Source organism: Amia ocellicauda, chromosome 1, assembly GCF_036373705.1.
Source record: "Amia ocellicauda isolate fAmiCal2 chromosome 1, fAmiCal2.hap1, whole genome shotgun sequence".
In the NCBI taxonomy this organism is placed as follows: Eukaryota; Metazoa; Chordata; class Actinopteri; order Amiiformes; family Amiidae; genus Amia; species Amia ocellicauda.
The window spans coordinates 60,708,921-60,734,604 of record NC_089850.1 but is presented as its reverse complement, the minus strand read 5'-3'; the positions used below and the strand labels follow the sequence as shown (position 1 = coordinate 60,734,604).

The 25,684-nt window shown below is 45.4% G+C and overlaps 2 protein-coding genes across 4 annotated transcripts; one reads left to right on the top strand and one right to left on the bottom strand.

Moving 5' to 3' along the window:
- Positions 1-473: 473 nt before the first annotated feature.
- usp5 (ubiquitin specific peptidase 5 (isopeptidase T)) lies at positions 474-12,736 on the bottom strand. 2 transcript variants are annotated; one of them, XM_066711794.1, is made up of 20 exons: positions 12,386-12,736; positions 11,238-11,366; positions 10,365-10,431; positions 9,991-10,121; positions 9,651-9,796; positions 9,241-9,425; positions 8,957-9,051; positions 8,283-8,476; positions 7,850-7,921; positions 6,130-6,220; positions 5,732-5,857; positions 5,439-5,592; positions 4,844-4,991; positions 4,544-4,632; positions 4,054-4,242; positions 3,340-3,483; positions 3,038-3,198; positions 2,175-2,325; positions 1,739-1,823; positions 474-1,442 (listed from the first exon to the last, which is right to left on the bottom strand). In XM_066711794.1, the coding sequence occupies exons 1-20, from the start codon at positions 12,491-12,493 to the stop codon at positions 1,349-1,351; spliced, it is 2,559 nt and encodes an 852-aa protein (XP_066567891.1). In that variant the 5' UTR covers positions 12,494-12,736; the 3' UTR covers positions 474-1,348. The 2 variants fall into 2 exon arrangements, with proteins under 2 accessions (XP_066567891.1, XP_066567899.1); XM_066711802.1 differs by having other exon boundaries at positions 4,114-4,242; positions 12,386-12,735.
- Positions 12,737-13,663: 927 nt separating this feature from the next.
- On the top strand, positions 13,664-25,328 carry p3h3 (prolyl 3-hydroxylase 3). Of its 2 annotated transcripts, none has more exons than XM_066711906.1 (17): positions 13,664-13,757; positions 14,120-14,634; positions 15,781-15,965; positions 16,061-16,213; positions 16,605-16,794; positions 17,048-17,179; positions 18,137-18,276; positions 18,616-18,705; positions 18,947-18,999; positions 20,798-20,877; positions 20,964-21,091; positions 21,478-21,573; positions 21,936-22,086; positions 23,040-23,157; positions 24,255-24,330; positions 24,556-24,696; positions 24,997-25,328. In XM_066711906.1, exons 2-17 carry the CDS (start codon positions 14,337-14,339, stop codon positions 25,156-25,158), a joined length of 2,193 nt encoding a protein of 730 aa, XP_066568003.1. In that variant the 5' UTR covers positions 13,664-13,757; positions 14,120-14,336; the 3' UTR covers positions 25,159-25,328. The 2 variants fall into 2 exon arrangements, with proteins under 2 accessions (XP_066568003.1, XP_066568012.1); XM_066711915.1 differs by lacking the exon at positions 13,664-13,757 and adding an exon at positions 13,788-14,011.
- The last annotated feature ends 356 nt before the right edge of the window (positions 25,329-25,684 follow it).

The following is a 25,684-nucleotide window of genomic DNA, read 5'->3' as shown; positions in this document are numbered from 1 at the left end:
ATTTAAGAAGTGGTCAGTCTCCTCAGGTCCTAATATAACATTAAAAAAATATATACTGTACGATTTAGTCTCAAAATGGGCACATAACAGGAGGAATGATCAATACATTAATGCATTTCTTGACATAAATAAGACATTTGAAATATGGTCACTTTCAAAAAGGTTCTCATCCGGTTCTAATATAAGCCATTTTATAACATTTTATAATGTGTGGCAAATCACAGGAGAAATAATGAATGTAGTAATGGTTGATCATCAGTTTCTCATATTTTTCTAAATATACCAATATGAAAACTGGATAGTATGGAAGAGAATGTATTCAGGTAATACTATAACAAATATTAAAATATTTACTAAATTTTTGAAAAATGTAAGTCAATTAAACATGTAGATGACAGTCAGACACACAGTGAAACACACATACAAAGAGGCAGGAATGGATAGACAGGCAATAAATAAAGCTCAGAGTCCAGTTGGAGTTTAAACAGACAGTCTCTTTTAATGGCATCAGTAAAACAATCTCCCCAACTGTCCCCACCCTCGCAAACCGTGATTTATTTATTAATCATCATGTAGGAATTATAATTATTGTTATTACCCAGGTATATTTCTTTGTCTTTCTTGTTGCAGAGTTTATTTGGAAACATTTGTCTGTTTTTCAATGCAAGGGTTAGAGGAAGGAGGCGTGGCTAGCGGCAGCCGGTGGGATCTGGTTGGCCGAGGCAGGCGGTGATGTCAGAGAAGCGGCAGCGAATCAGGCAGAGGGATTTGGTTTGGTTTAGGGAGAAGGGAAAATGGGGAAAAGGATATAGTGGATAGTCTGAGAGAATGTGTGTGCATTTGTGTGTGTGAGAGAGAGAGAGAGAGATAGATAGAGAGATCAAACTTAAATCTTATAGTGTATTGAAAACCTAAACAGACTGGTTAATTCAATTGTATTCTCTTTCAGAATTTTCAGTCTATATTAACCCCCCCACTCTTCATCTGTGAATCAAAGCTGTGGTGTAACAAGAGTATTAACCCCCTCTCTGATCTGTCTATATTAAACCCTCTTTCTCTTGTTATCCAGGTCTCAGCAACTGTTTCTACAGTGTAGTAACCAATTAACCCCCCTCCTGCTCCCTTCTCACCGAGACGTGCGAGTTTGTTGTGCATTTCAACGACAACCACCTCTACCTCTCTCCCTGTCCAAGAAGTGTATGAACCCCTCTCCTCCCCCCCGAGTGTGTGTGTGTGTGTGTGTGTGTGTGTGTGTGTGTGTGTGTGTGTGTGTGTGTGTGTGAAGTGTACAGTGTATGAACCCCTCTCCTCCTCCTCCTCCTCCCCCTCTGCCCTTTCCTCTCCTCTCTTACTCGGCTACTCTCCTGTAGAAGTACAGGTATCCGAGGTCTTTGGGGGGTTTCTCAGAGGCACACACCTTCTGGTCATTGAAAATCACCCATCTGAGAGAGAGAGACACAGGGGAACAAAAGGTATTAATAACAAGAACAATAAGTAATACAATGCAGGAATACACACTATTATAATAAAACAGAGGGGAACGAGTCAAAATAGACATCCAGAGTTAGCGTGTCAATTCAGGAGGGCTGGGAGACTATGGAGGGTTTAGAGATTACTACAGAGATGCAGCAGAGCACACGCAGAAGCAGAGTTGATGCAGAGTCAATACAGAGATACAGCAGAGTCCCTTCAGAAGGATTGAGAGTTGATACAAAGAGATTAAAGAGTCAATACTCACTGGTCGTCCTTCTTGATGTGACAGACGTAGTGACCACACATTGTACTGCTGCCCATATGACTGATAAATGCAAACAACTCGTACTCTGAGGGAATGAGAGAGAAAGAGGGGGAGAGAGATAACTTAGAAGAGTAACTGAACATGGTGGTCAAGGCTAGAGTGTGTCTGTACTGTGCAATCAAAATGCACCTGACTGATCCTGTCCCCTGCCTCTGCCTGTTCCTTAGTTTCTGAAATCTGCCACCTCCTCCCCCAGCAGCAATCCAAAGTATACATTTTCAATCCAGGTACAGTGCTTTGCTCAAGGGTACAGCAGCAGTGACCCACGACTGCTCCGTCAAACGCTGTACCCGTGTGAAATGTACTCAAACAGTCCTAATGTACTGTACAGGCTACTCAGTCAGTCAGCACTCCCTCCCGCTCCCTGCTCACTTACTCCCCACTCCGTCTCGGACCCGGGGCCCCTGCGGTGGCTCCCTCTCGCTGACAGAGTCCGCGCCTGAGCGCCCCCCCTCCGACACATCCATGGAGTCCAGATCATCCAAGTGAGAGAATATCCAGTCCACAGCCCTCTCCAACACATTGCTCTGAGAGAGAGAGAATTATTAACACTACAATACATTAAGACTGACTAGCACTACATTACATAATAATTGACTGACTGGACTCTATAGTACACACAGAGGGATACACCAAAATAATGTACACTGTGTGTGTGTGTGTGTGTGTGTATACTATACTGTACACGGTATTTGTAAAAGGTTTGTACACAGTCTACAATATGTGTATATTATGTATTTCCCCAGACCCAGGGGCGGGCCATTTACAGTTTGTGTACACAGTGAAGACAGTGTATATATAATGCGTGTCTATATACAGTATACAGTGAAGGTCCAGAGTATCAGCTGACTGGGGTCATCTGTGCTCTAGGAAGCAGCTCCGAGTCATTGAGCTGGACAGGTTTTTATGTAGCCGAGCTCCAGCCGGAACAGAGTTATCAAGCTGCTCCACTCTGCTACCTCACATTCAATTACTGCCATTAACAACACTGGGTTCTGTTGTGTGTTGGAGACAAAACAATAAGTTCTTATATCAGCTGAGTATTTCAGTCCTGGCATCCTAATCATCTTCCATGTCTGAGTTTCACAACCGATTCCATCATCTCACACGTAAGATACGAACAGAACTGTTTTATGCCAGTTTAAATAAAACCTCTGCCTCGATTCACCACATCAAATGACCGTGGACTGTAAATGCGTCCCTGAAGACGGTCTGATGCAGAGCGTGTGCTGGACTGACCGTGGCTCTGAGCGCGCGGGTGGCCTGGTCCCGGCTGAAGCCCATGGAGATGATGGTTGCTAGGTGCTCCTCGGAGATGGACTCTGTGGGTGTGGTCTGGGAGGTGGGTGTGCCCCCAGGGGCGGAGCTAGAACCAGGCAGCACCAGGGGGGCAGAGAAATCTGCACAGACAGCCAATCACAAGACGATCAGAACATTGCAAATTCTCAATCTACACAGACACCAGGAGAGAGAGAGAGAGTAGGACACAAACAGACAAGAGTGCAGGGATAATACAGACAGACAGACAGACACCCACAGACCTGGATCATCCATGTGCGTCATCACCCAGTTCATAGCGGAGTCGATGCCAGTGTTCCCAGTGTAATACACCGCCTTCCTACAGGCCTCCAATGGGAAACCCATCTCACATAGCTGAGACACTGTCGACTCGTCCAGCGAGGGAGCTGAGAGAGGGAGAGACGGGGTTAATACAGAGCGACAGACGAAGGGCTTCATACAGAAAGGTGAGAGAAACGAGGCATTTATACAGAAAGGGGGGTAAATAGAGAGAGGCAGAGGGTAAAACAGTGGGAAAGAGCAAGGGATTTAATACAGGGAGGGAGATAGACTAAGACAGGCAGAAAATGAGAGCGAGAGTGAGAAAAAGAGAGATACAGACAGTGTCAGATGATCAAAGAGTGAGAACTGATTAGTCAAACAGTGAGGACAGAGTGACTGACACAAATACTGAGACAGCAGGACAGTGTCAGACAGACAGAAAACGGGAAAAGCCAGAGCCAGACACAAAGACAGACAGATGGACACAGTCAGTCAGAGGATGGAGAATGTCACAGAAGACACAGCAGAGAGAGACAGAAACAGACAAATACAGATAAGACAGACACACACACAGACAAAGACATGCACAATAAAACAGACGCAGTGACACAGAAAGATCAACTGTCACACAAACTGAACCAGGCAGCCAGTCAGTCAGTCAGTCAGTCAGCCAGGAAGAGGAAAGACAGACTGACACAGCAGCGGAGAGCAGAGCGAGTCGTCCTCCTCGTTGCCGTGGAAACCCCCCGGGATACCTTTCACCTCCACGTCAGGGGTGACGAGTGGGGGCGGGGCCAGGTCTGGAAGCTCCTCCTCCCCTGGTTGCAGACCCGCCCCCCGGAGCGAGCCCAGATCCAACAGATCGGGAACATCAATACTGACGTCTAGGAGAGAGCAGATCAATTAAAACCTCAAAAATATCAAAAAATATGAAAAATATCACTACTAATAACGGTAGCAGCAGTGTCACGAGTCATGTTAGTAGCTGTAATAGATGTTGTAGAAATAGTAGTAGATATAATACAAAAATAAAGGCATCAGCTAAGAAAATCTAATGGCAGCAAATTAATAGTAAAGACAGTAATAACAGTAGCAGTATAGCAACGAATAGCAGCAGTAGAGGCAATTAACAGTACAAATATTTTAATGGTCATAGTAGTAACACTAGAGCAGCAGTATTCGTACCCAGTTTCTTGGGGACCCAGTCCAGACCAAAAGTGAATTTCTTGATCTGAATGACGAGATGATCAGGGAATGAGGCAAAACGGGTCGTCCTGAGAGAGAGAGAGAGAGAGAGAGAGAGAGAGATGGGGTGTGTTGGATAGAGGGTGAGAGGTACAGATTGGGGCAATTGGCGACTGTTAAACACATTATTTAGTGTGTATTATAGATCATTTATTATGTATAGATGATTCATGCAACTTGCTGGTGAAGCTTTGGCCTGCAGTGCTATCTATTGATTACTGGTTATTAATGATATCATACTTGCTGGCAGTGCTCTTGGCCTGCAGGGCGGAGCTCCAGAACTCCTCCAGAGTCTCGGTCTGCGCCAGGGACGCCAGGCAGGCTGAGAACGGCACCACGGCCCGCACGCCCGAGCCCTGGGCCCCCCCCTCACACTGCTGCAGCTCCTCTGAGGGGGAGAGAGGAAGGGAAGAGGAGACAAAGACAGTAAGGGGAAAACAAAGGAAAGAGGGGATTGAGGAGGGAGTGGGGGAGGCGGTTAGTGAAGGAGATGGGGTTTATACATTACATAGTTACTGACATAACTACTGACTAGACACTGGGGTACATTGGCTTAATATTGTACTGAGAGAGAAGGGGTTTGTACAGCACAGTGTGCAGTACTGTGTCGACTATCCCAGCCTACATTCTCCCCATAGACTGGACTGTTTCTCCACAGGGTGTGTCAACAACCTGGCCCAAGAGGCTGCCATGCCATGTAGTGGACCTGTGTTGGTGTCTGAATGGTCAATTATTTTCTCATTAAAAAATAAATGAAACCACTGCCCAGGAGCCTACCCTGTGTATCTCCACAGAAACTCTGTGGCCCCAGAAGCTGCTGGGAGGTGTGGTGTACCTGTGTTGGTAGCGTGCTCCATGGGAACAGGCAGCTGCAGGATGTAGTCCACTCTCTGGGTGTACTTGACCCTCTGGGACTGCTGACACACAATCCGCTCCTCCAGCAGGAACCGGAAGGCGTCTGTGGGGTTCTCCCCTGAGCGACAGTTCCTCTGAGAGGGAGAGAGAGACGATCATAGAGACACAGAGAGAGACAGGCAGCATTAAGAGACAGACCAAGAGAGAGAGACTGACTGATACACAGGGATATATTGAACGATTAGAATGTGATGAGAACAGCAGCCTCCTCACCTCTACCATGTTGATGAAGTGCAAGAGGAACTCCTGGGCGTCCTGTTGCCGATTGGTGGAGAACTCTGGGTGCCCTCGGCCAATCAGAGCCTTGAACATGCGAGGAGCGATGCCCACCTGGTCGCCCTGGAGATGGCCACCATTGTGACAACATCAGCACCACGCAATCCACCATCATAATAATACCAATCACAATAACGATATCAATAAAATATAATTTCACCTGAAACACAATCACCATCATCAATCACAGGGCTCCAGACTAATGATTTATTTAAGAAGTCATTGGATTATAATCAATTTGTACCCTATTGCATTTTGATTTATAAATACAATAATGTAGATTCTAACAATCAATTAAACCACGAAAACCATCATCATAAAGAAGGGTGCCTGACCTTGGGCTCCGGGGCCACGCTGGGGTCTTCTACAGGGTCAAGGGCAGGTTTGGAATATTCACCAGACAATAAACCATACCCCAGCTTAGCCCTGAGAGAGGGAGAGAGTTCATACAGACCAAATCACTGACTGCTAGGGATGTGACGGTTTGATGGTTTCACAATGCACCTTGGTTTTAAAAACAGACGGTTGTCATACCGCTGCCATTTTCTCATTCAAGGTATTGCATTAAAGGTGGGGTGTCATCTTTTTACATTAAAAGTTGTACCTGTACTTTCTAAATATGCCCTGAAAGTTTCATTCACATCCGTTGCTTATAAGATGGAAAAAAGCAATTTTTTTTGTTAGACTGTTTTTAAAAACCTTTGACTCCTGTACCCGGAAAAGCGAGAGTGCATGATGTCACACCCCTTATTTCACTGATTTAAACCACTGGTGCTCAATGGCAGATGACAGGGAAAGCGATGGTACTGGGTCGGATGTTTGGTGTGGAAGTGTTGATGTGGAGGATGATTCACCCCCACAGCCCCCGACATCAGATACAGGAGAGCAGGATGACATTTGCACTTTTTATTTTGTTTAATATGTGGTGGGGCGCTGTTGTAATCCCGGCGCACTTTTGAGACAGACTCCTGAACTGAGAGAAATTAACCTGATAATTAGCTCCTACAACTTCGCTCAAATTAATAATAGTGCTTAATTACCATGCATGGCAAATAATGGTATAATAATAATAATGTATATAATATATTTACAAAATACTTTTTATGGATTTCATTATTAATCATGACATTTAATTTGTTCATATGCAGACACTAGTACGTTAAATTAGTTTAGTTTTTGTTTGTTAAACTGTATTAAAAATTGCCATAATGTGCAATTACTCTCCAATCAGTAACAATGCTCGGCTGTTCGCAGGCGGGAAGACTTGTTTGTTGCACAGTCAGTCATTCAGCAACCTGATTAATTTTAGCCAAAGTGTAGGGATAATTAACATGTTAATTTATTTAAATTTAGCAGCTCATTTTGAACCCCGTCCTGTCTCAATGTCCCGGGAGTGCGGGCCAGGTGGCAGCCCAGAGCAGCGCATCACAGAGAGATGCATCTCCCAGCTCGGGAATCTGCACAAAATAGCTCGTCACTCGTTGTTTAAGGCTTTAATAATGCAGAGACGCTGTTGTTACGTTCCTGGATGCAACCACATATTATACACCTATTTACCATGTTATTTCTCCTCTGAGTGCATTATTATTATGTTTGGTAATGGGTTTTTGTTAGCGCTAATACAGCAAAACAGCCTGAGAGACGGCGAGCAATACCTGGTGTGACGTTAAGCATAAATTAGCCGCAGCTTCAAGCGAGCTGGACTTTTCAAAGAGGGGTCACTTCAGACATGTTTTTTACACACTTATTGTTAAAACCTACACAAAAACTACACAGATAGTTGTTTTGACCGACCTGCAGTACTTTAAAAGTGAATTCTGAATTCTGAATATGTTTATCAAACATATTTAATACATTAAAAATTAAATTGCTAATAATATTAGCAATAGACCATAATACCGTGATATTGTTTGTGACTTATCATACCGTGAAAATCTCATACCGTTACACCCCTACTGACTACACATTCAGAACTGACACAGTGCCCCTAACTCTGTATGAGCACAGGAGGGGAACAGCAGATAATAATACTAATATTAATAATAAATATCTCACACTTGAGTTTTGAAGTCCTGAGTGGGGTCGCTTGGAGCATCGTTTAAAATCTTCTCTATTTTAGAAACGTACCTGAGAGATAGAGACAGCAGGGGGGGAAGGTGAGTTAATGTATTGTCACAGTTCACAGACAGTCAGATGAACAACTGAGACAGACATGTACTGCAAGTTCGCACCTAAAGCGGCTTTGGTCCGACTATCTATTTTCAGTTACTGTGACTTTACATTGTCTAATACAATAATTATTGATCAAATAACCTGAAAGCTTCGTTACCAAGCATTTCTTAAAAAAAAAATGTTTAAAGGTGGTTAGACAGCATTTATACAAAATATTCACACAAGACGCATCATAATGTGTTTGTTTGCCACAGAGACCCCCCCCACCCCCACCCACCCTGCATACACATGTACTGGAGGTGATATTGGACAGTACTTGTTTTGGAAGTCAGGCACTGTGAACAGGACCTGCATGACCGAGTTGAGGTAGCAGCTGTTGCCTAGGTTGACCATGCCCGTGAGCCCGGGGCCAGACAGGGGCCGCAAGGTGGACCCGGCCTCCTGGATCACCTCCCACTCGCCCATGCGCTGGTTCACCGCGATTTCCAGCTCCGTCATTGTCCTCTCCGTCTGTGGCGAGAGAGAGAGAGAGAGGGGTGGGGGGTTAAACAGTGCCTTCCAGTGTAGCACAGTATTAAAGTACACTCTACCACAGACTAGGAATGGCAGTGGAGAGCACCCTATGCCACGTGGGCCACATCCGGCCCACTTGGGGTTGAGAAAGTGTGAGGAAACGCACATTTTCTTGTGCAAGCACAGTATGCAAAAAACACTGATGTGAAGAGAATGCATTTGTTACACTGGTGATTACAGAAGGTTAAACTTAAGTAGCTGCAGTACTTTTACTGGTAATCCGCCCTCAGTTTTGTGAAGGATCACTCCAGGGTACAGCGCACCACACCGTTACACCAGGATACAGCCCACCACACCGTTACACCAGGGTACAGCGCACCACACCGTTACACCAGGGTACAGCGCACCACACCGTTACAATATAGAAAAGTATTATAAAGCAGAGTAGCACACAGCACATATTTATAAAGTACAGACCTTCTCCATGGTCATCATGTCGATACCCCAGTGGGACAGGTGCTCCGGCAGTTTGCAGTCCAAAACCATCTCGTCTTCCTCATATGAGTACACATCTGATAGAGCAATAACCATCTTCATCAGCATCACAGTCACCAGAATGATGATGATAATGAAACACAGGACCGTAGACCAGCAGGCGCACATTCAATATAATGCACACAGTATCAGTACTACACGGGCAGGCACACAGTCAGTATTACATACACACAGGGAGTGTAACTTATTATATACAGTCACAGTACCTGCTCCATCTGGGGTGATGGTGCCCAGTTTGACTGCCAGGGGGTACCCAGTCTGCTGGAAGTGCAGCAAGGCGTGGTTGTTGCCCCCCGTCCCATCAAAGTAGCGTCGCCCACACAGCACCTTCCCATCAGTGAGGTTGAGCCACAGGTTCTCCTGCAGGTCACAGCACTCACAGCGCCACCCGCTACACAGAGACGGAGGATTAATACAGCACACGTAGTTCACCTACTGCTATATTCACTGCATGGTACACTGGCACAATGGTATCCTGACTGAGTGCCAGGCTGGCACTGCGGCACAGCGACTGATTTTCACCCTGATACACTGACATGCAGACTGGGCCATACAGTAATAAATACAGTCAGAACACGGAGACACACAGCCCGATACAGCCTACACACTGACACACCTGGGTGGTATTTTGAATCCTAAGTCGAGCTGCAGGAGCTGAGCGCTATGTTTCGACTCGTGCCTGACCTCGCCGTCCCACTGCTGCACCTGCAGATTGAGAGAGGCAGAGTCCGCAGCGATGATACCTGCCATGGACAGCGACACCTACCGAGAGAGAGAGAGAGAGAGAGAGAGAGAGAGAGAGGTTAATACAGATATACACTGAATCACAGACTGACGCACTGCCATCAACTGCTTGTCTGACTTCCTGCCTGCCTGATACACTTACTGACTACAGTGCTGAGAGAGATCGCATTCGAGGGATGGATTGGTATCTACAGACTTCTACACAGACTCACCCTCTCTCTGACAACGTCAGGCATGGACTCCAGATCCTCCGAGGTTACTTCCAGTCTCTCGGGCAGGATCACAACTTTCACTTCCTGGTCGTACTGATCCTGTTGAGAAACATCAAACCCTCCCTCGATGCCTAAGAGAAAGAGGGAGACAGATTATTATAGTGCCTAACAGAGCCCAGAGGCACTCCTAATACGGAGACATTAACACAAACCCTACTGCAGACCCAAAAACACACTTAACACAGCAACATGAATACAAACTGTAATATAGACTCTACAAGCACTCCCAACACAGAGAGATTGATAGAACCCTTATATAAACCCGAGAGACACTACTACCACAGAGAGATTGATACGGACCAATCAAGACTTACCGATAGCCAGGCGAGTTGGCTTCTTTTTTGGAGGGTCACCTGAACCAGATCCATTGTCCTCTTGCTTCTGCATAATAATAATAATATAATAATAATAATAGTATTTCTTAGCAGACTCCCTTATCCAGGGCGACTTACAAAACATAAGAGCATTATAAAGGTGCAATACGGTCTAGAATTACAGATCAATGCATACTACAAATTACAAGTTCAAAATGCATAGGAGAAATATACAGTTAATACAAGTCCTACATCCTAGATTCGTGAGCTAATAATTGCAGACCAGATGTGGAGTCATAGTTAATAGCTCAGGGGAAAGTGACATAAGGGTTAACAATATAAACAACACGAGGACTAGCAATGTAAAAGCAAGCTGTACGATGAAAACTAGATCTAAAGTGTGATTTAACAGGAGAGCTGAGCTCTGCAGGGGAAACCGCTAAGTTACAGGGACAGTGTGAACAGGTGTGTCTTGAGTAATCGCCGGAAGGTGGTCAGGGACTCTGCTGTCCTGACTTCAGTGGGAAGGTCGTTCCACCAATAATTATAATGTATTATACTGCACTGTAATGAACCCTACTGTTCAGTATTGTGGTAAACTGGACTCTGCTGCATTGTTCTCTGCTGCACATTTGTCTTCTGTATTGTTTTAAACATCAATAAACTACACTGAACTACATTAGTGTACTGCACTGTATTAACTTGAATGCATTGTATTATATTATACACTGCATTATAATATTACACCTCGGTGCTGTACTGTCTTGTTTGCCTGTCTGTTGTTTGCCATTAGAATAATTCAGTGACTGATGAAGAGGAGGGTGTGAGAGATGAGGAGGAAGTGTCTGAGAGAGAGAGAGGTGTCGAGTGTACCTGTGGCCGGCGGGTCCTCTTGATATGCAGGAAGGCTCTCTGTCCACTGCGGCGATACTGTCTCTCCACAAACTGAGCGCCGAAGCCCAGGAAGGAGCTCATGCACACATACAACCCCCCCTCACTGTCCTGAAGAGAGAGAGAGAGAGAGAAAGTTCACTGTCAACGTCCAGACACCGACACTGCAATGCCATTACATTACTTCATGAAGTGTGGACCTGAGGGACCACAGCCTCATACCTGCAGTTCTGTACAGATCTGTGGCATCACCCTCATTGTTTAAACTGAACTCCTTTGAGGTGGAAACCTAAGAGTAAACTGCTGATTGAGATCAAAGTATCTATCACTGAATCTGTATATTTATGTGTGTGTGTGTGTTTATGTACTGGTGTGCGCTCATCTGTTTACATATTAGTAAGATAATATGTCAGTATGCTTGTATAAATGCGTGTATCTATGCATGTTAGTACATATGTGTTTGATGTTTGAATCAATATATGTAAGCATGTGTTTATGTTTGTATGCATGTGTATGTTTGTATGTATGTATGTATGTATGTATGAATAGTGTAGTGCATCGGTGTGTGTGATAGTGTAGGTATTGTGCTTGTATGTACGTTAGTATGCATGTGTTTATGTATGCCTGTATATGTGTGTGTGTGTGTGTGTGTGTGTGTGTGTGTGTGTGAATGTACTGTATATGACTATGTCTGCAGATAAAATAAAATTGAGATGGATACAAATATTAGACAGGAGAGCCAAAAGGCAGGCACAGAAGGCGGTCAAAAGGGGGAGGATGGATGGATGGATGGTCGGATAGACAGACAGATAGATAGATACTGTGAGTGAGAAACAGACATATAGATAAGAAAAACAACAGATTTTAAGAGAGACAGGGGGGCTGACAGACAGGATGACAGAAGGGCAGACAGGGGAGGAGAGAGAAAGATATCATGAAAAAGAGTAAAGAAACAGCGGCAGTGAGACTGACACATAATCAGAGACAAAAGAGAAATGCGAACAGGGCGCAAAACAAAGACAGGCGGACAGACACAAACACACAGAGGTGGTGAAGGCAGGGACGGACCCTGCGACACGGCCATGCCCGGAGCGGCCGGCCGGGCTGGCGGGCGGGCTGGACGCACGTACCGGCGAGGAGAAGGAGAACACGCACTCCTCCTTGTGGACCGAGTCTCCGGGACGAGGGACCCGGATCGTGGACAACACCGACATCAACACCTCGCCGACATCCGCCATCGCTGCGTCTCTGTCTCCCTCAATGTGAGTCTGTCTGTCTCTCTATCGCTTCCCCGGCTTCCTCTCTCTCTCTCTGTGTGCGTCTCTGTGTTTGTGTGTGTGTGTCTCTTTCTCCTCCCTCAGTCTATCTCTCTCTCTCTCTCTCTCTCTCTCTCTCTCTCTCTCTCTCTCTCTCTCTCTGTCCGCAGGCGCGCTGCACTGTAGTGTCAGTTGGAAATGCAAGGCCGGGCGCGCCCCCGACACACGGACACAGTCACCGGCGCGGGCACAAGAGTAGTCGTAGTACTCCGAGTTATCGCTCCTTAGAAATAAATCTGTGTATATACATATATGTAAATATATACATACACACACACACACACATACATATAATAGTAGTAAATATATATGTATGTATGTGTGTGTATCTATACTATATTATATATACTATAATTGTATATATCATCATCATCATCATCATCATCATTATCTACTGGATGAAGGTCTCCCCAAGATGTTTCAACCTTGTTGTGCTGTACGATGTGATAGATAGATGGATGGATATTCACCATATCAGCTTTGTATAGAAGAGGACATTGATATTGTGTTGTGCCTACCATACATATATTGTGGGGGTTGTTTGGAAACAACAAACAACAAAGAAGCACAGAAGAATGCATGGTTGGAATGAAGAGACAAAAATGGATCAGTCAGCAAACAAAAGTATGTGACATCCCTGAAGGAGGGAAAACGTTACAATGGCGTTGGGCCGCTGCAAGAAGAACAGGCCGCTGGTGCGCAGCATAGGCTTTACAATACATCCCAACACGGCAAACAACGCCACGGCCTGGAAGATGAAGTAAGATGCGCTGGTGTGGCCTGGGATGCTGCACTTCACAAGAAGAGGAAACATCATGGAGAGGCCTTCTTCCCTGCTGCTCATATACAGGCCTATATATACAGATCTGCGCATCTATACAAACTTGTAATAGTGACTTCACTTTGTACTATCATGATGATGATGATGATCATATACGCAATGTAGTGTTGTGTGTGCGCATCTATCCGCGTCGTTACGGTAGCTCAGGGAGGCTGGCGCAGCGGACAATGAGAAGGCGGAAATTTAGAGGAGCTCTGCTGCTGCCGCCACAGCGCCGCCTAGCGCAGGGCGGAGCGACGCCCGGGCAGACAGCGCCACCCACCGCCGACAGGCCGAGGACGGAGCGGCAGCTGAGGTACAGTCCGGCGCGCAGCACGAACATGCGGAGCTGAGCTGTACAAGCAGGTATGACATGGTGCATGCGTGCATGCGTGTGTATTCTGATAGAAAGGCAGTGCAACAGCGGAGGACGCTGTGCAGGAACATGCTCCTGTGCTGCACAGTGCTGTATTGTCCTACTGTACTGAACTGGATGTCCTGCGTTACTGTAATGCAATGCAGGGGACTGACTTCTGAATTATTACATGAAGCTCAATGACATCGCGCTGCTGTTGTATTTGTGGAGGCTGAGGAACTATTACACATCTGTCCGCCGTGGGGTATTTATCTGGGGAATTGGGAAGGAATGTGGATAGGAATTCACTCTGTTTAGACTTGTAAACTACAGTCTCTCTCTCTCTCTCTATTTCTTTCCCATCTTTCTCCAGACGAGCTTTTTAAAGTACCGACCCCCTCTACCTTCCCGAGTGGCTCTCTAAACCTCCCGTCTTTCCTCCCTCTCTCTCTCTCTCACTCCATCTCTCTGCCCCCCAAAATCAAAAACACGAAATCGCCAAACACTGTAGCACTGTTTTCTCTCTGTCTGCCTTCCGTCTCTCTACTCCTACTCCTGCTCCTACTCCTACTCTACACAAAGACATCCCGATGGCGTTTCTTAGACACGGGGAATTTGGCGACGTGGCGCCTGCCTCCAGGCTCCTCTCCCTCCTCCTCTGCCTCTCCCTCTCCCCGCTGGGGGCCCGGGGGTCCGGAGACTCCGCGGCCGGCTTGCTGCCGCCCTATGACGGCCTGTATCACTCCGGGGTCCGGGCGTACTTCGCGGAGGACTGGGACCAGGCAGCGGAGATGATCGAGAAGTCTCTCAGCACCCGAGCGGAGCTGCTGCGGACGCGGCGCCTCTGTCACGACAGCTGCGCCACAGAGGGCGCCCTGTCCCGGCTGGGTGAGGGTCCGATGACCGCGGTGGCTCTGGGCGGTTTGGTGATAATGATAGTGCTAGATTTAGTTGTGTCGGGACTGCTACTACGATCACTGCTGCTTTCTTGTGGCTTTCTCTCTGTGACTAATGGTTTAAAATCCGCTGTACGTTGTGTAGCCTACATATCGATTTTTACATTGACCATTTAAAAATACATTTCTTTCGTAAAGGATACTAAATTAATTTGTTTGATTTTTGATTGATGCTACTTCTACTGTACTACTGTCATTACTACTGTTGAAACTATTACTGTTGTTACTGTTACTGATACTTTTGTTTGTTTTATTTATTGTTTTAACCATTTCTGTGCTGCTAATGCAACCACTGCTGAAACTATTACTGCTGTTGCTTTGCTAAAACTACTCATGTACTACTGTTATTAGGCCATGACTGACAGATAGATCATGAGTTTGGCATGTTTTTATCCATGTCGCAGTGATTGTTGATTATTTATCATTTTCACTGACTGGCAGAGTGATTATTACTCATTGATCAGTGATTGTCAATTTCATTATCAGTTATTGATTGATTAGTGAGTGTCCGACTAATGATTTAAATATGATTTAGTGTGTGACTGACACATCCTGAGTTATTGATCCAAACAGCGACTAATGCAGTGATTATAATTAATCAGTGATTATGGGTTATTGATCTGCCTGACTGAATCAGTCTCTGCTTAATAGCTCAGAACTCAGGATCTGAAGAGTGATTCTGAGGTATTGACCAGGCAGACAGTGTGTGACTGACTGTATGATTTGAGTCATTGATCAGACAACAACTGACAGATTCATTACTGATTATTGATCTAGACAGGGACATGATTATCATTGACTGATCCAGTGAATGATAAAGGGATTCTTTGCAACAGTTATCTGATGGGTTATAGATCCGGACAGTAACTGACAGAGCAATTCTGAGGTCTGAATTAGATTAGACAGTAACAGACAGACTGATTATTAATTATTGATCTATACAGTAACAGACAGACTGATTATTAATTCTTGGTTCCAACAGTAATTTCACAGACTGAGTATTAGGTACGAATCCAGAGTTATTGACGCTGACAGTGATTCTCGGTAATTAATCAGTGATTGTGGGTTATTGATCCAGACAGGCTGGGGGGCTCTCTGTGGGAGTTGGCGGTGTGGGGGGGGCTGCAGCGGAGGGCGGAGTGTCTGTCTTACTGTCTGCGTGGGAAAGTGGCCCCCGCTGCCCTGGCCCCAGTGTCCATGGAAACACTGCAGGACTTCCACAGCAAAACCCCCTACAACTACCTCCAGGTCACATACTATAAGGTACTGAGAGAGACTGTGCATGTGCGTATGTGTGCGTGCGTGTGCGTGTCATGATCTGTATTAACCTCCGTCCTCTCTCTCTCTCTCTCTCTCAGTTGAACAGGATGGACCGGGCAGCAGCAGCTGCTCACACATTCTATGTGTCGAACCCGAGTCACCTGGAGATGAGAAACAACCTGCAGAAATATCGACGCATGAAAGGAGTGAAGGAAGAGGCCTTCCAGGACAGAGAGAGTGAGAAACACTGGGTGAGAGAGGATGAGTTCCACCCCTTACACTACATTACCATACTGTAAAATCCAAGACAGTGTCTCCCCTCTTGCCCTCTCCATTCCTCTTGTACTGGTCAGTTAGTCCTGCCTCATATCCGGCTCTAATTAATTCCTACTTCAAAGTGTCATGAATGCAAGCTTTAAAGCAACAAAATGTGAAAGTGTAATAAGGTCTGAATACTTTTGCAAGGCACTGTACGTATACTTAGAAAACAGCTAACACTGCTAACACTGAAAATATGAATATTACAGTGTACATAAGAAACGTAATGGTATTTTATTATAAAGAATACGTAATGCAGTTACATTTACAGTATTTATATTTGCAATGCCCCTCCCCATTTCTCCCTTTCTTCCTTTCTCCCAGGCTCTGTACGACTCTGCCATGCAGGCCGAGGGCTCGTCCAATTGGCTGCAGGCAGCAAAGGACTGGAGGGAGTGTGTGAACGAGACCCTGGCCACCACAGACAAGTGCAGGGCACAGTGTGCCGGGGAGGGGCTGCCGCCAGACACCCACCAATCAGAGCCCACTGAGGGGCTGTATGAGAGAGTGGCTGGTGAGAATGCAAGGGAAGAAACAAGGCAAACTACAATCCCCAGAATGCACCAGGAGCTTTAAACTACTAAACAGGGGGTTCTTGGGAAATAGTCACAAGTGAGCTGTGATTTTGCTCCATTGCTGACTAATCAGATAACTGTTCCAAAAGGGATGCATACTTTCAGTATAAAATATATATAGTGAAAGATAGGGAGGTAGTGAGGGCGACAGTCTATCTTTACCCTCCCTCACTCCGCTTTTCTCTCTCTCAGTTCTGTCTCTCTACCTCCTCTCCTGTCGTCAGTCCTGTGTCTCTCTCGTTGCCATACGCCCCGGAAGGATTTCACCCATGGAGGACTTTCTGCCTTTCCTGCTGGAACACCTACATCTCGCAGAGTTCAAAGGTCAGAGGTCACATAGTGTGTCTGTATTAATTGCTCTGTACAACAGTGCCTCTAAGGTCTATATTAGGGTCTGTATTAATCTCTCAATTTCTTTCTCATGCTTTCTCTCTCGCTCAGTTAGTTTTAATGTGCTGTAGCGTCCAGTCAGTCAGTGTTAATGTGCTGTAGTGTCCAGTCAGTGTTAATGTACTTTAGTGTCCAGTCAGTCAGTCAGTGTTAATGTGCTGTAGTGTCCAGTCAGTCAGTCAGTGTTAATGTACTGTAGTGTCCAGTCAGTCAGTCAGTGTTAATGTACTGTAGTGTCCAGTCAGTCAGTCAGTGTTAATGTGCTGTAGTGTCCAGTCAGTCAGTCAGTGTTAATGTGCTGTAGTGTCCAGTCAGTCAGTCAGTGTTAATGTGCTGTAGTGTCCAGTCAGTCAGTCAGTGTTAATGTGCTGTAGTGTCCAGTCAGTCAGCCAGTGTTAATGTGCTGTAGTGTCCAGTCAGCCAGTGTTAATGTGCTGTAGTGTCCAGTCAGTCAGTGTTAATGTGCTGTAGTGTCCAGTCAGTCAGTCAGTGTTAATGTGCTGTAGTGTTCAGTCAGTCAGTCAGTGTTAATGTGCTGTAGTGTCCAGTCAGTCAGTCAGTGTTAATGTGCTGTAGTGTCCAGTCAGTCAGCCAGTGTTAATGTGCTGTAGTGTCCAGTCAGCCAGTGTTAATGTGCTGTAGTGTCCAGTCAGTCAGTGTTAATGTGCTGTAGTGTCCAGTCAGTCAGTCAGTGTTAATGTGCTGTAGCGTCCAGTCAGTCAGTGTTAATGTGCTGTAAGGTCCAGTCAGTCAGCCAGTGTTAATGTGCTGTAGTGTCCAGTCAGTCAGTGTTAATGTATTGTAGTGTCCAGTCAGTCAGTGTTAATGTGCTGTATGTTTGTGTGTCAGTACTGTACTAACCCCTCTTCCTGTACCCTCTCTGTGTTACAGCCGGTCTCCTGCAGGAGGCAGTGTCCTCAGTGCGCGCTCTGCTGCTCTTCACCCCTGAAGACCAGGACTCTCTGTCTAACCTACAGATCTACCTGCAGACCCTCGGGGGGGATGTGGCTGACAGCTCAGAGCCCAGAGAGGTCAGACACTCCCTGACAGTTACACTCCTTTTAGATTTGAACATCTATTTACAGACATGTTACATCAAATACATGTATTAAGTTATCTATAGTGTCATGGACCCAAAGTGCTGTTTGTCTCTCTGTGTGTGGCGGGTGATGATGTATTGTGTCACTGTCTCTGCGGTCTGTGTGTCCTCTCCGGCTGTCCCCCTGTGTTACGCATCGGCTCACTGTGTTACTGTGTCTTTGTACTGTATTGTCCAGTCAGACAATCAGAGTGTATTAATTCTCCCTCTTCCTCGCTCCCTCGCTCCCCCCCTCTACTTCTTTATTTTTCTCTCACTCTATCAATCTTAGGATATCTCTCACTATGTCACTCGCTCATTAGCGGAAAAGGAGCTGCTGTATTTCGCATCAGAGAATCTGGGCTTCAACTTCACTGACCCGGTCTGTCACCATCATCATTATTATTACTATTATTATTATTATACATATTTTACAAAATGTCTGTCTGTATTTGTGCTTAAGCTTCTAAAACGTGTGTGTTTGATGACTTCAACATGTTGTTCACTACATTTCCCATAAACCCCTGTCACAGCAGGATGTCTTAACAGCCTGCCATGTCTCATGGGCATTTTGTTTTGTGCAGTGTGGTATAATTTGTCATGATATATGTTGTGTGTTTTAGGATCTGTGGACTCCAGAAAACATTATTCCTCAATCTCTCAGGGAGGCCAGGAGGTGAGACAGACACAAAGACACAGACATGAAGACGCATACATTCAAATGAAAAAAAAAGCTTTTTACCAAAGCATTTACACAAATTAATTCCTAAAGAACAGCAGAATAAGCAACAATAAGTACAATATATACACTACTGTGCAAAAGTTTTAGGCAGGTGTGAAAAAATGCTGTAAAAGTAAGAATGTTAATAGATCATATTTATCAATTAACAAAATGCAAAGTGAGTGAACAGAAGAAAAATCTAAATCAAATCCATATTTGGTGTGACCACCCTTTGCCTTCAAAACAGCATCAATTCTTCTAGGTACACTTGCACACAGTTTTTGAAGGAACTCGGCAGGTAGGTTGGCTCAATCATCTTGCAGAACTAACCACAGCTCTTCTGTGGATTTAGGCAGCCTCAGTTGCTTCTCTCTCTTCATGTAATCCCAGACAGACTCGATGTTGAGATCAGGGCTCTGTGGGGGCCATACCATCACTTCCAGGACTCCTTGTTCTTCTTTACGCTGAAGATAGTTCTTAATGAATTTTGCTGTATGTTTGGGGTCGTTGTCATGCTGCAGAATATATTTGGGGCCAATCAGATGCCTCCCTGATGGTATTGCATGATGGAAGTATCTGCCTGAACTTCTCAGCATTGAGGAGACCATTAATTCTGACCAAATTCCCAACTCCATTTGCAGAAATGCAGCCCCAAACTTGCAAGGAACCTCCACCATGCTTCACTGTTGCCTCATTCGTGTACCGCTCTCCAGCCCTTCGGTGAACAAACTGCCTTCTGCTACAGACAAATATTTCAGATTTTGACTCATCAGTCCAGAGCACCTGCTGCCATTTTCCTGCACCCCAGTTCCTGTGTTTTCGTGGCTCTTTTGGCTGCAAGTCTTCCATGAAGGCCACTTCTGACCAGACTTCTCCGGACAGTAGATGGGTGTACCAGGGTCCCACTGTTTTCTGCCAATTCTGAGCTGATGGCACTGCTGGACATCTTCCAATTGCGAAGGGAAGTAAGCATGATGTGTCTTTCATCTGCTGCAGTGAGTTTCCTTGGCCGATCACTGCGTCTACGGTCCTCAACGTTGCCCATTTCTTGTGCTTCTTCAAAAGAGCTTGGACAGCACATCTGGAAACCCCTGTCTGCCTTGAAATGTCTGCCTGGGAGAGAGCTTGCTGATACAGTATAACTACCTTGTGTCTTGTTGCTGTGCTCAGTCTTGCCATGGTGTGTGACTTTTGACAGTAATCTGTCTTCAGCAGCCTCACCTTGTTAGCTGAGTTTGGCTGTTCCTCACACAGTTTTATTCCTCCTACACAGCTGTGTCTGTTTCAGTTAATGATTGTGTTTCAACCTACATATTGAATTGATGATCATTAGCACCTGTTTGGTATAATTGTTTAATCATACACCTGACTATATGCCTACAAAATCCCTGTCTTTGTGCAAGTGAACCTAGAAGAATTGATGCTGTTTTGAAGGCAAAGGGTGGTCACACCAAATATGGATTTTATTTAGATTCTGTTCACTCACTTTGCATTTAGTTAATTGATAAATATGATCTATTAACATGTCTATTTTTGAAAGCATTCTTACGTTACAGCATTTTTTCACACCTGCCTAAAAGTTTTGCACAGTACTGTATATATTTAAGAATTTCACAGATATAACAGTCATAGTTATAAGAATCATATTTAGACAGATTTATTTACAGACACACACACACACACACACAAACTGACACACAGACAGACAGGCAGACACGGTCTCTGACTCCTCTCCCTGTACTGTTCTTTCCAGGGCTGAGCGAGAGGAACTGAACAATAGAGAGGAGCGGCGAGAGAGAGAGAGAGAGACGGATGACAGTGGCTTCTATGCAGGTACAATCCATTCTGTCTGCCTGTATCATTGTACTGTGGTGTCCAGCCAGTCAGTCAGTGTCTGGATGGTACTTTCTCGCTCTCAGGGGGTCCCATCCCTCTCCCTGGGGTGAGCGTCACGATGGATGATGTCGCTCTGAACGGGACCAATCGTGTGGTGCTGGACGGGGTTCTGAGCCCGGAGGAATGCGGCATCATCCTGGGATTGGCCACGGTGAGCTGTCACACATACAGTGCAGTAGAGTATGGTATACAAACTCTTACTAGAGTATAGTATATTACAGTAAATTACACTATAGCATATAAACGCCTAGTGTAGCAGAGCTCAAAGTGTACTGTAGTTTAGTGTACTGTAACATGGATACTAATATAGTACAGCGCAACATAGTATACTGTATAGTCCTGTAGAGTTCAGTATACTATAGAATAGAAACTAGTATAGTGCAAAATAGTTCATAGTGCAGCATAGTATAATATCATATAGTTCAGTTTACAGTCAAATGGTATTGTGTAGAAACCAAAAATATGAATATGAACATGGTTTCTTATCATAGGATAACAGTGATATTTATATAGCTCACCCCTTTCTCTCTTTGATAGGCTGCCGTATCTTCAGGGGATGGCTACCGGGGGCGCCGGTCACCGCACACTCCCCACGAGAAATTCCAGGGACTGACTGTGCTGAGAGCTCTGCGAGTGAGACAGCCTGGCTGACTGCGTGTCTGTGTGTCACTGTCTCTTTCCATGTCTCTCTGTCACAGTCTGTCTCTGTGTCACATTCTGCCTCAATGTCTACGTCTCTTTGTCTGTCTGTCTGTTTCTATTTGCATATCTCTCTGACTGGATGTGTGCAATGGCCGGCCTATCTGTGGGTCTTGTCTGTGTGTGCCTCCTGTCTGCTCGTCTCTGTTACTGTGTGTCTGTTGGTCCTCTTTGTGTTTGTGTGTGTGTGTGTGTGTGTGCATGCGTGCGCATGCCTGTCTCTCAGGGGTCCGTCTGTCTTTGTGTGTGTATCTGTATTAACTCGTGTCCCCCTCACACATCCCTCTCTCTCTCAGCTCTCTCAGGAGGGGCGAGTTAGCCAGTCAGACGCAAGGCTCCTTTATGACATCAGTGAGCGGGTGCGCGCTCTCCTCCAATCATATTTCAGGAGTCCCTCTCACCTCTTCTTCTCCTTTACTCACCTGGTGTGTCGCTCTGCTGTGACAGGTAATACACCCAGTGTTAATGTGCTGTAGTGTCCAGTCAGTCAGTCAGTGTTAATGTGCTGTAGTGTCCAGTCAGTCAGTGTTAATGTGCTGTAGTGTCCAGTCAGTCAGTCAGTGTTAATGTGCTGTAGTGTCCAGTCAGTCAGTGTTAATGTGCTGTAGTGTCCAGTCAGTCAGTGTTAATGTGCTGTAGTGTCCAGTCAGTCAGTCAGTGTTAATGTGCTGTAGTGTCCAGTCAGTCAGTGTTAATGTGCTGTAGTGTCCAGTCAGTCAGTCAGTGTTAATGTACTGTAGTGTCCAGTCAGTGTTAATGTACTGTAGTGTCCAGTCAGTCAGTGTTAATGTGCTGTAGTGTCCAGTCAGTCAGTCAGTGTTAATGTACTTTAGTGTCCAGTCAGTCAGTGTTAATGTACTGTAGTGTCCAGTCAGTGTTAATGTACTGTAGTGTCCAGTCAGTGTTAATGTACTGTAGTGTCCAGTCAGTCAGTGTTAATGTGCTGTAGTGTCCAGTCAGTCAGTGTTAATGTGCTGTAGTGTCCAGTCAGTCAGTCAGTGTTAATGTACTGTAGTGTCCAGTCAGTGTTAATGTACTGTAGTGTCCAGTCAGTCAGTGTTAATGTGCTGTAGTGTCCAGTCAGTCAGTCAGTGTTAATGTACTTTAGTGTCCAGTCAGTCAGTGTTAATGTACTGTAGTGTCCATTCAGTCAGTCAGTGTTAATGTGCTGTAGTGTCCATTCAGTCAGTGTTAATGTGCTGTAGTGTCCATTCAGTCAGTGTTAATGTGCTGTAGTGTCCAGTCAGTCAGTCAGTGTTAATGTGCTGTAGTGTCCAGTCAGTCAGTGTTAATGTGCTGTAGTGTCCAGTCAGTCAGTCAGTGTTAATGTGCTGTAGTATCTGGTCAGTCAGTCAATCAGACAAGAAATCAATCAGTAATTTACCTGTCCCTCTCTGTAGGGGATCAAGAGGGCCGCACTGACCTGTCTCACCCTATCCATGTGGACAACTGTCTGCTGGAACCCGAGACTCGCCAGTGCTGGAGAGAGCCACCGGCCTTCACTCACAGAGACCTTAGGTACCAAGACATTGACCGACACACTGACAAACTGACTGACTATCACACACAAGGTGACACACATGCACACTCACACACTGACCCAATCACACGCAGCCACTGCTGTCAAGGCAAACGTGATCTTGGATTTATTTTATCCCTTCTCCCTCCCTTTATTCCTCCCTTTGCCTAGTTTTTGCTGGTTTAATTTGATCCCTTAATGTTTTTTGCCCTTGATGACTTTTACTTCTGATAAAATTTGACCCATGTCAGATTTATCCCTTAACAAATGTAAACTCTTGGCACAAACTGCCTTTTCAAATGCTCCTACTTTATATCTGTATCTGTGTACTTGATTTGTGTTCTGCTGTTCCACTCAGCACCACTAGGCGGTAGTGCTCCTTATATTTCCACCAATTCTCACACTGAGTGGTGTTACTATTATTACATGTTATCTATTAACATTGTTCACTTAAGAACATAAGAACGTTTACAATCGAGAAGAGGCCATTTGCCCCATTGTGCTCGTTTGGTGTCCATTAATAACTAAGTGATCCAAGGATCCTATCCAGTCTGTTTTTGAATGTTCCCAAATTGTCGCTTCAGCCACATCGCTGGGGAGTTTGTTCAGATTGTGACGCCTCTCTGTGTGAAGAAGTGTCTCCTGTTTTCTGTCTTGAATGCCTTGAAGCCCAATTTCCATTTCTGTCAAACTTGTGATATTAAATCCGGGTGTCGTGGGCAAATCAAAATTGTCATCTTCACATCTAAGTGTTTATGTTCCTATTGGGATCCTGTGGTCTTTAGGACCATGGGAAAACCTGGTATTAGCAGGCATTGTGGCTCTGTCTCCAGATCTGTGTGGTGAAGTCAAAATGGCTGCTTCCACCAGGATTTCCCAAAGTCCCAAGACTGACTACAATCCATCTGCACTTACTGCTCTATTGGGTGTCACACAATGCAGTATACTTTTGGCACCACCCAACTGATGCATAGATATTTTTTGTGTTCTACCATGCCATGCTTGCTAACCCACTGATAATTGCTTCAGGCAGCTAAATGTATTATTGTTTTTGTTGTTGTTGTGGTGGTATTGACCTATGTTGTGCCGCTTGCAGTGCTCTGCTGTACCTGAATGACGATTTCCAGGGGGGGCAGCTGATCTTCACTGACCGAGATGCCAAAACTGTCACTGTGAGACACCCCTTCACACTGTCTCTCTGTCTGCCTGTCCGTGTTTCCCACGGTGCATGTGTGTCTGATTGCACTGTTTTTCTCCGTGTGTGTATCTGTGTGACTGCGCCTGTGTATGTGTGTGAGTCCATGTGGGTGTCTGTCAGTATCTGTCTGTCAGACCGTGTGTCTGTCCGTCTCACTGTCTCACTCTCTCTCTCTCTCTCTCTCTGTCCGTCTCTGCAGGCCTCTGTCTCTCCTCAGTGTGGGCGATTAGTGGGCTTCTCCTCAGGACCGGTCAATCCCCATGGCGTCTACGCAGTGACGGCTGGCCGGCGCTGTGCCCTGGCCATGTGGTTCACCCTGGAGAGAAAGCACAGAGACATGGTAATCGATCACCTATAATTCATCAATTATCAATCATGAAGAACACTCTGAATTGCAGTGTATTGTGGTGTGCAATCAAACCATCAGCCAGTCAGTCAGATATCAGTCAACGTATTATTCAGTGTCTCAGCGTGTCAGTCAGCCAGTCAGTCAGTCTCTCAGCGTGTCAGTCAGTCAGTCAGTCAGCCAGCCGCTCAGTGTATCAGTCAGTCAGCCAGTCAGTCAGCCGCTCAGCGTGTCAGTCAGTCAGTCTCTCAGTGTGTCAGTCAATCAGTCTCTAACTCCCTATCTCTCTCTCAGGAGCGCGAGGAGGTGGATGCCGTGTGGGGAGCAGAAGGGCAGAAAGTGATGGCGGAGAAGGAAGACGAGTCACCCCAGCCCCCCCGCTCCGGCCGAAGCGAGGGAGGAAGAGGGAGGAGGGTAGGGAGGGAGAGAGGGATGGAAGTCAGGGATGAGCTGTGACAGAGAGGGACGCATGGGAAGGTAATGTGGTTATGATGGATAGATAAATAGAATGATAGAGGGGAGAGATAGTTTGTGTGTGTTATTTGAACAGGCCTTTGCTGAAAATAAACTGATTGTATATAAATGATTTTAATGAAAAATAAACTATTCTGTTTTTTTAATAGAAACATGTTGTCTGGCTCTTTGTGTTACATGGTAGAGAGAGAGAGAGAGAAGGTATTGGAGACAAATGGAGAAAAACAAGGATTTGGTGACAGAGGGGGGTTAATACAGACGGACAGTCACTCAGAGCAGATTATGGTTGAGTGTCTATATGGGGGAATGTGTTTATTCATTAACATTATAATCTCTGGAATATGGATCTATAATCTGTATAGGTAATCACATAAGAATTTAAAATGTTGCACCCATCCCCCTATTCCTCCATCAGTCGTTTTCATGTTTTCATGTACTATAGCATCTGTGGTGCTGTAAAAAATACTGTAAATGTGCCTGATATTATATTACTGTCTTTACAATAAAA

What these genes read in the sequence shown, in the direction of transcription:
- usp5 (XM_066711794.1), bottom strand. Translation starts at nt 12,493, where the DNA reads ATGGCGGATGTCGGCGAGGTGTTGATGTCGGTGTTGTCCACGATCCGG. An exon ending in CAGGACTTCAAAACTCAAGT is followed by an intron (nt 6,221 to 7,849) that starts GTGAGATATTTA and finishes TCCCTCTCTCAG; the next exon opens with GGCTAAGCTGGGGTATGGTT. An exon ending in CCCGCGCGCTCAGAGCCACG is followed by an intron (nt 2,326 to 3,037) that starts GTCAGTCCAGCA and finishes TCTCTCTCTCAG; the next exon opens with AGCAATGTGTTGGAGAGGGC.
- p3h3 (XM_066711906.1), top strand. Translation starts at nt 14,337, where the DNA reads ATGGCGTTTCTTAGACACGGGGAATTTGGCGACGTGGCGCCTGCCTCC. An exon ending in ACAGCTCAGAGCCCAGAGAG is followed by an intron (nt 18,277 to 18,615) that starts GTCAGACACTCC and finishes TATCAATCTTAG; the next exon opens with GATATCTCTCACTATGTCAC. An exon ending in GAGATGCCAAAACTGTCACT is followed by an intron (nt 24,331 to 24,555) that starts GTGAGACACCCC and finishes CCGTCTCTGCAG; the next exon opens with GCCTCTGTCTCTCCTCAGTG.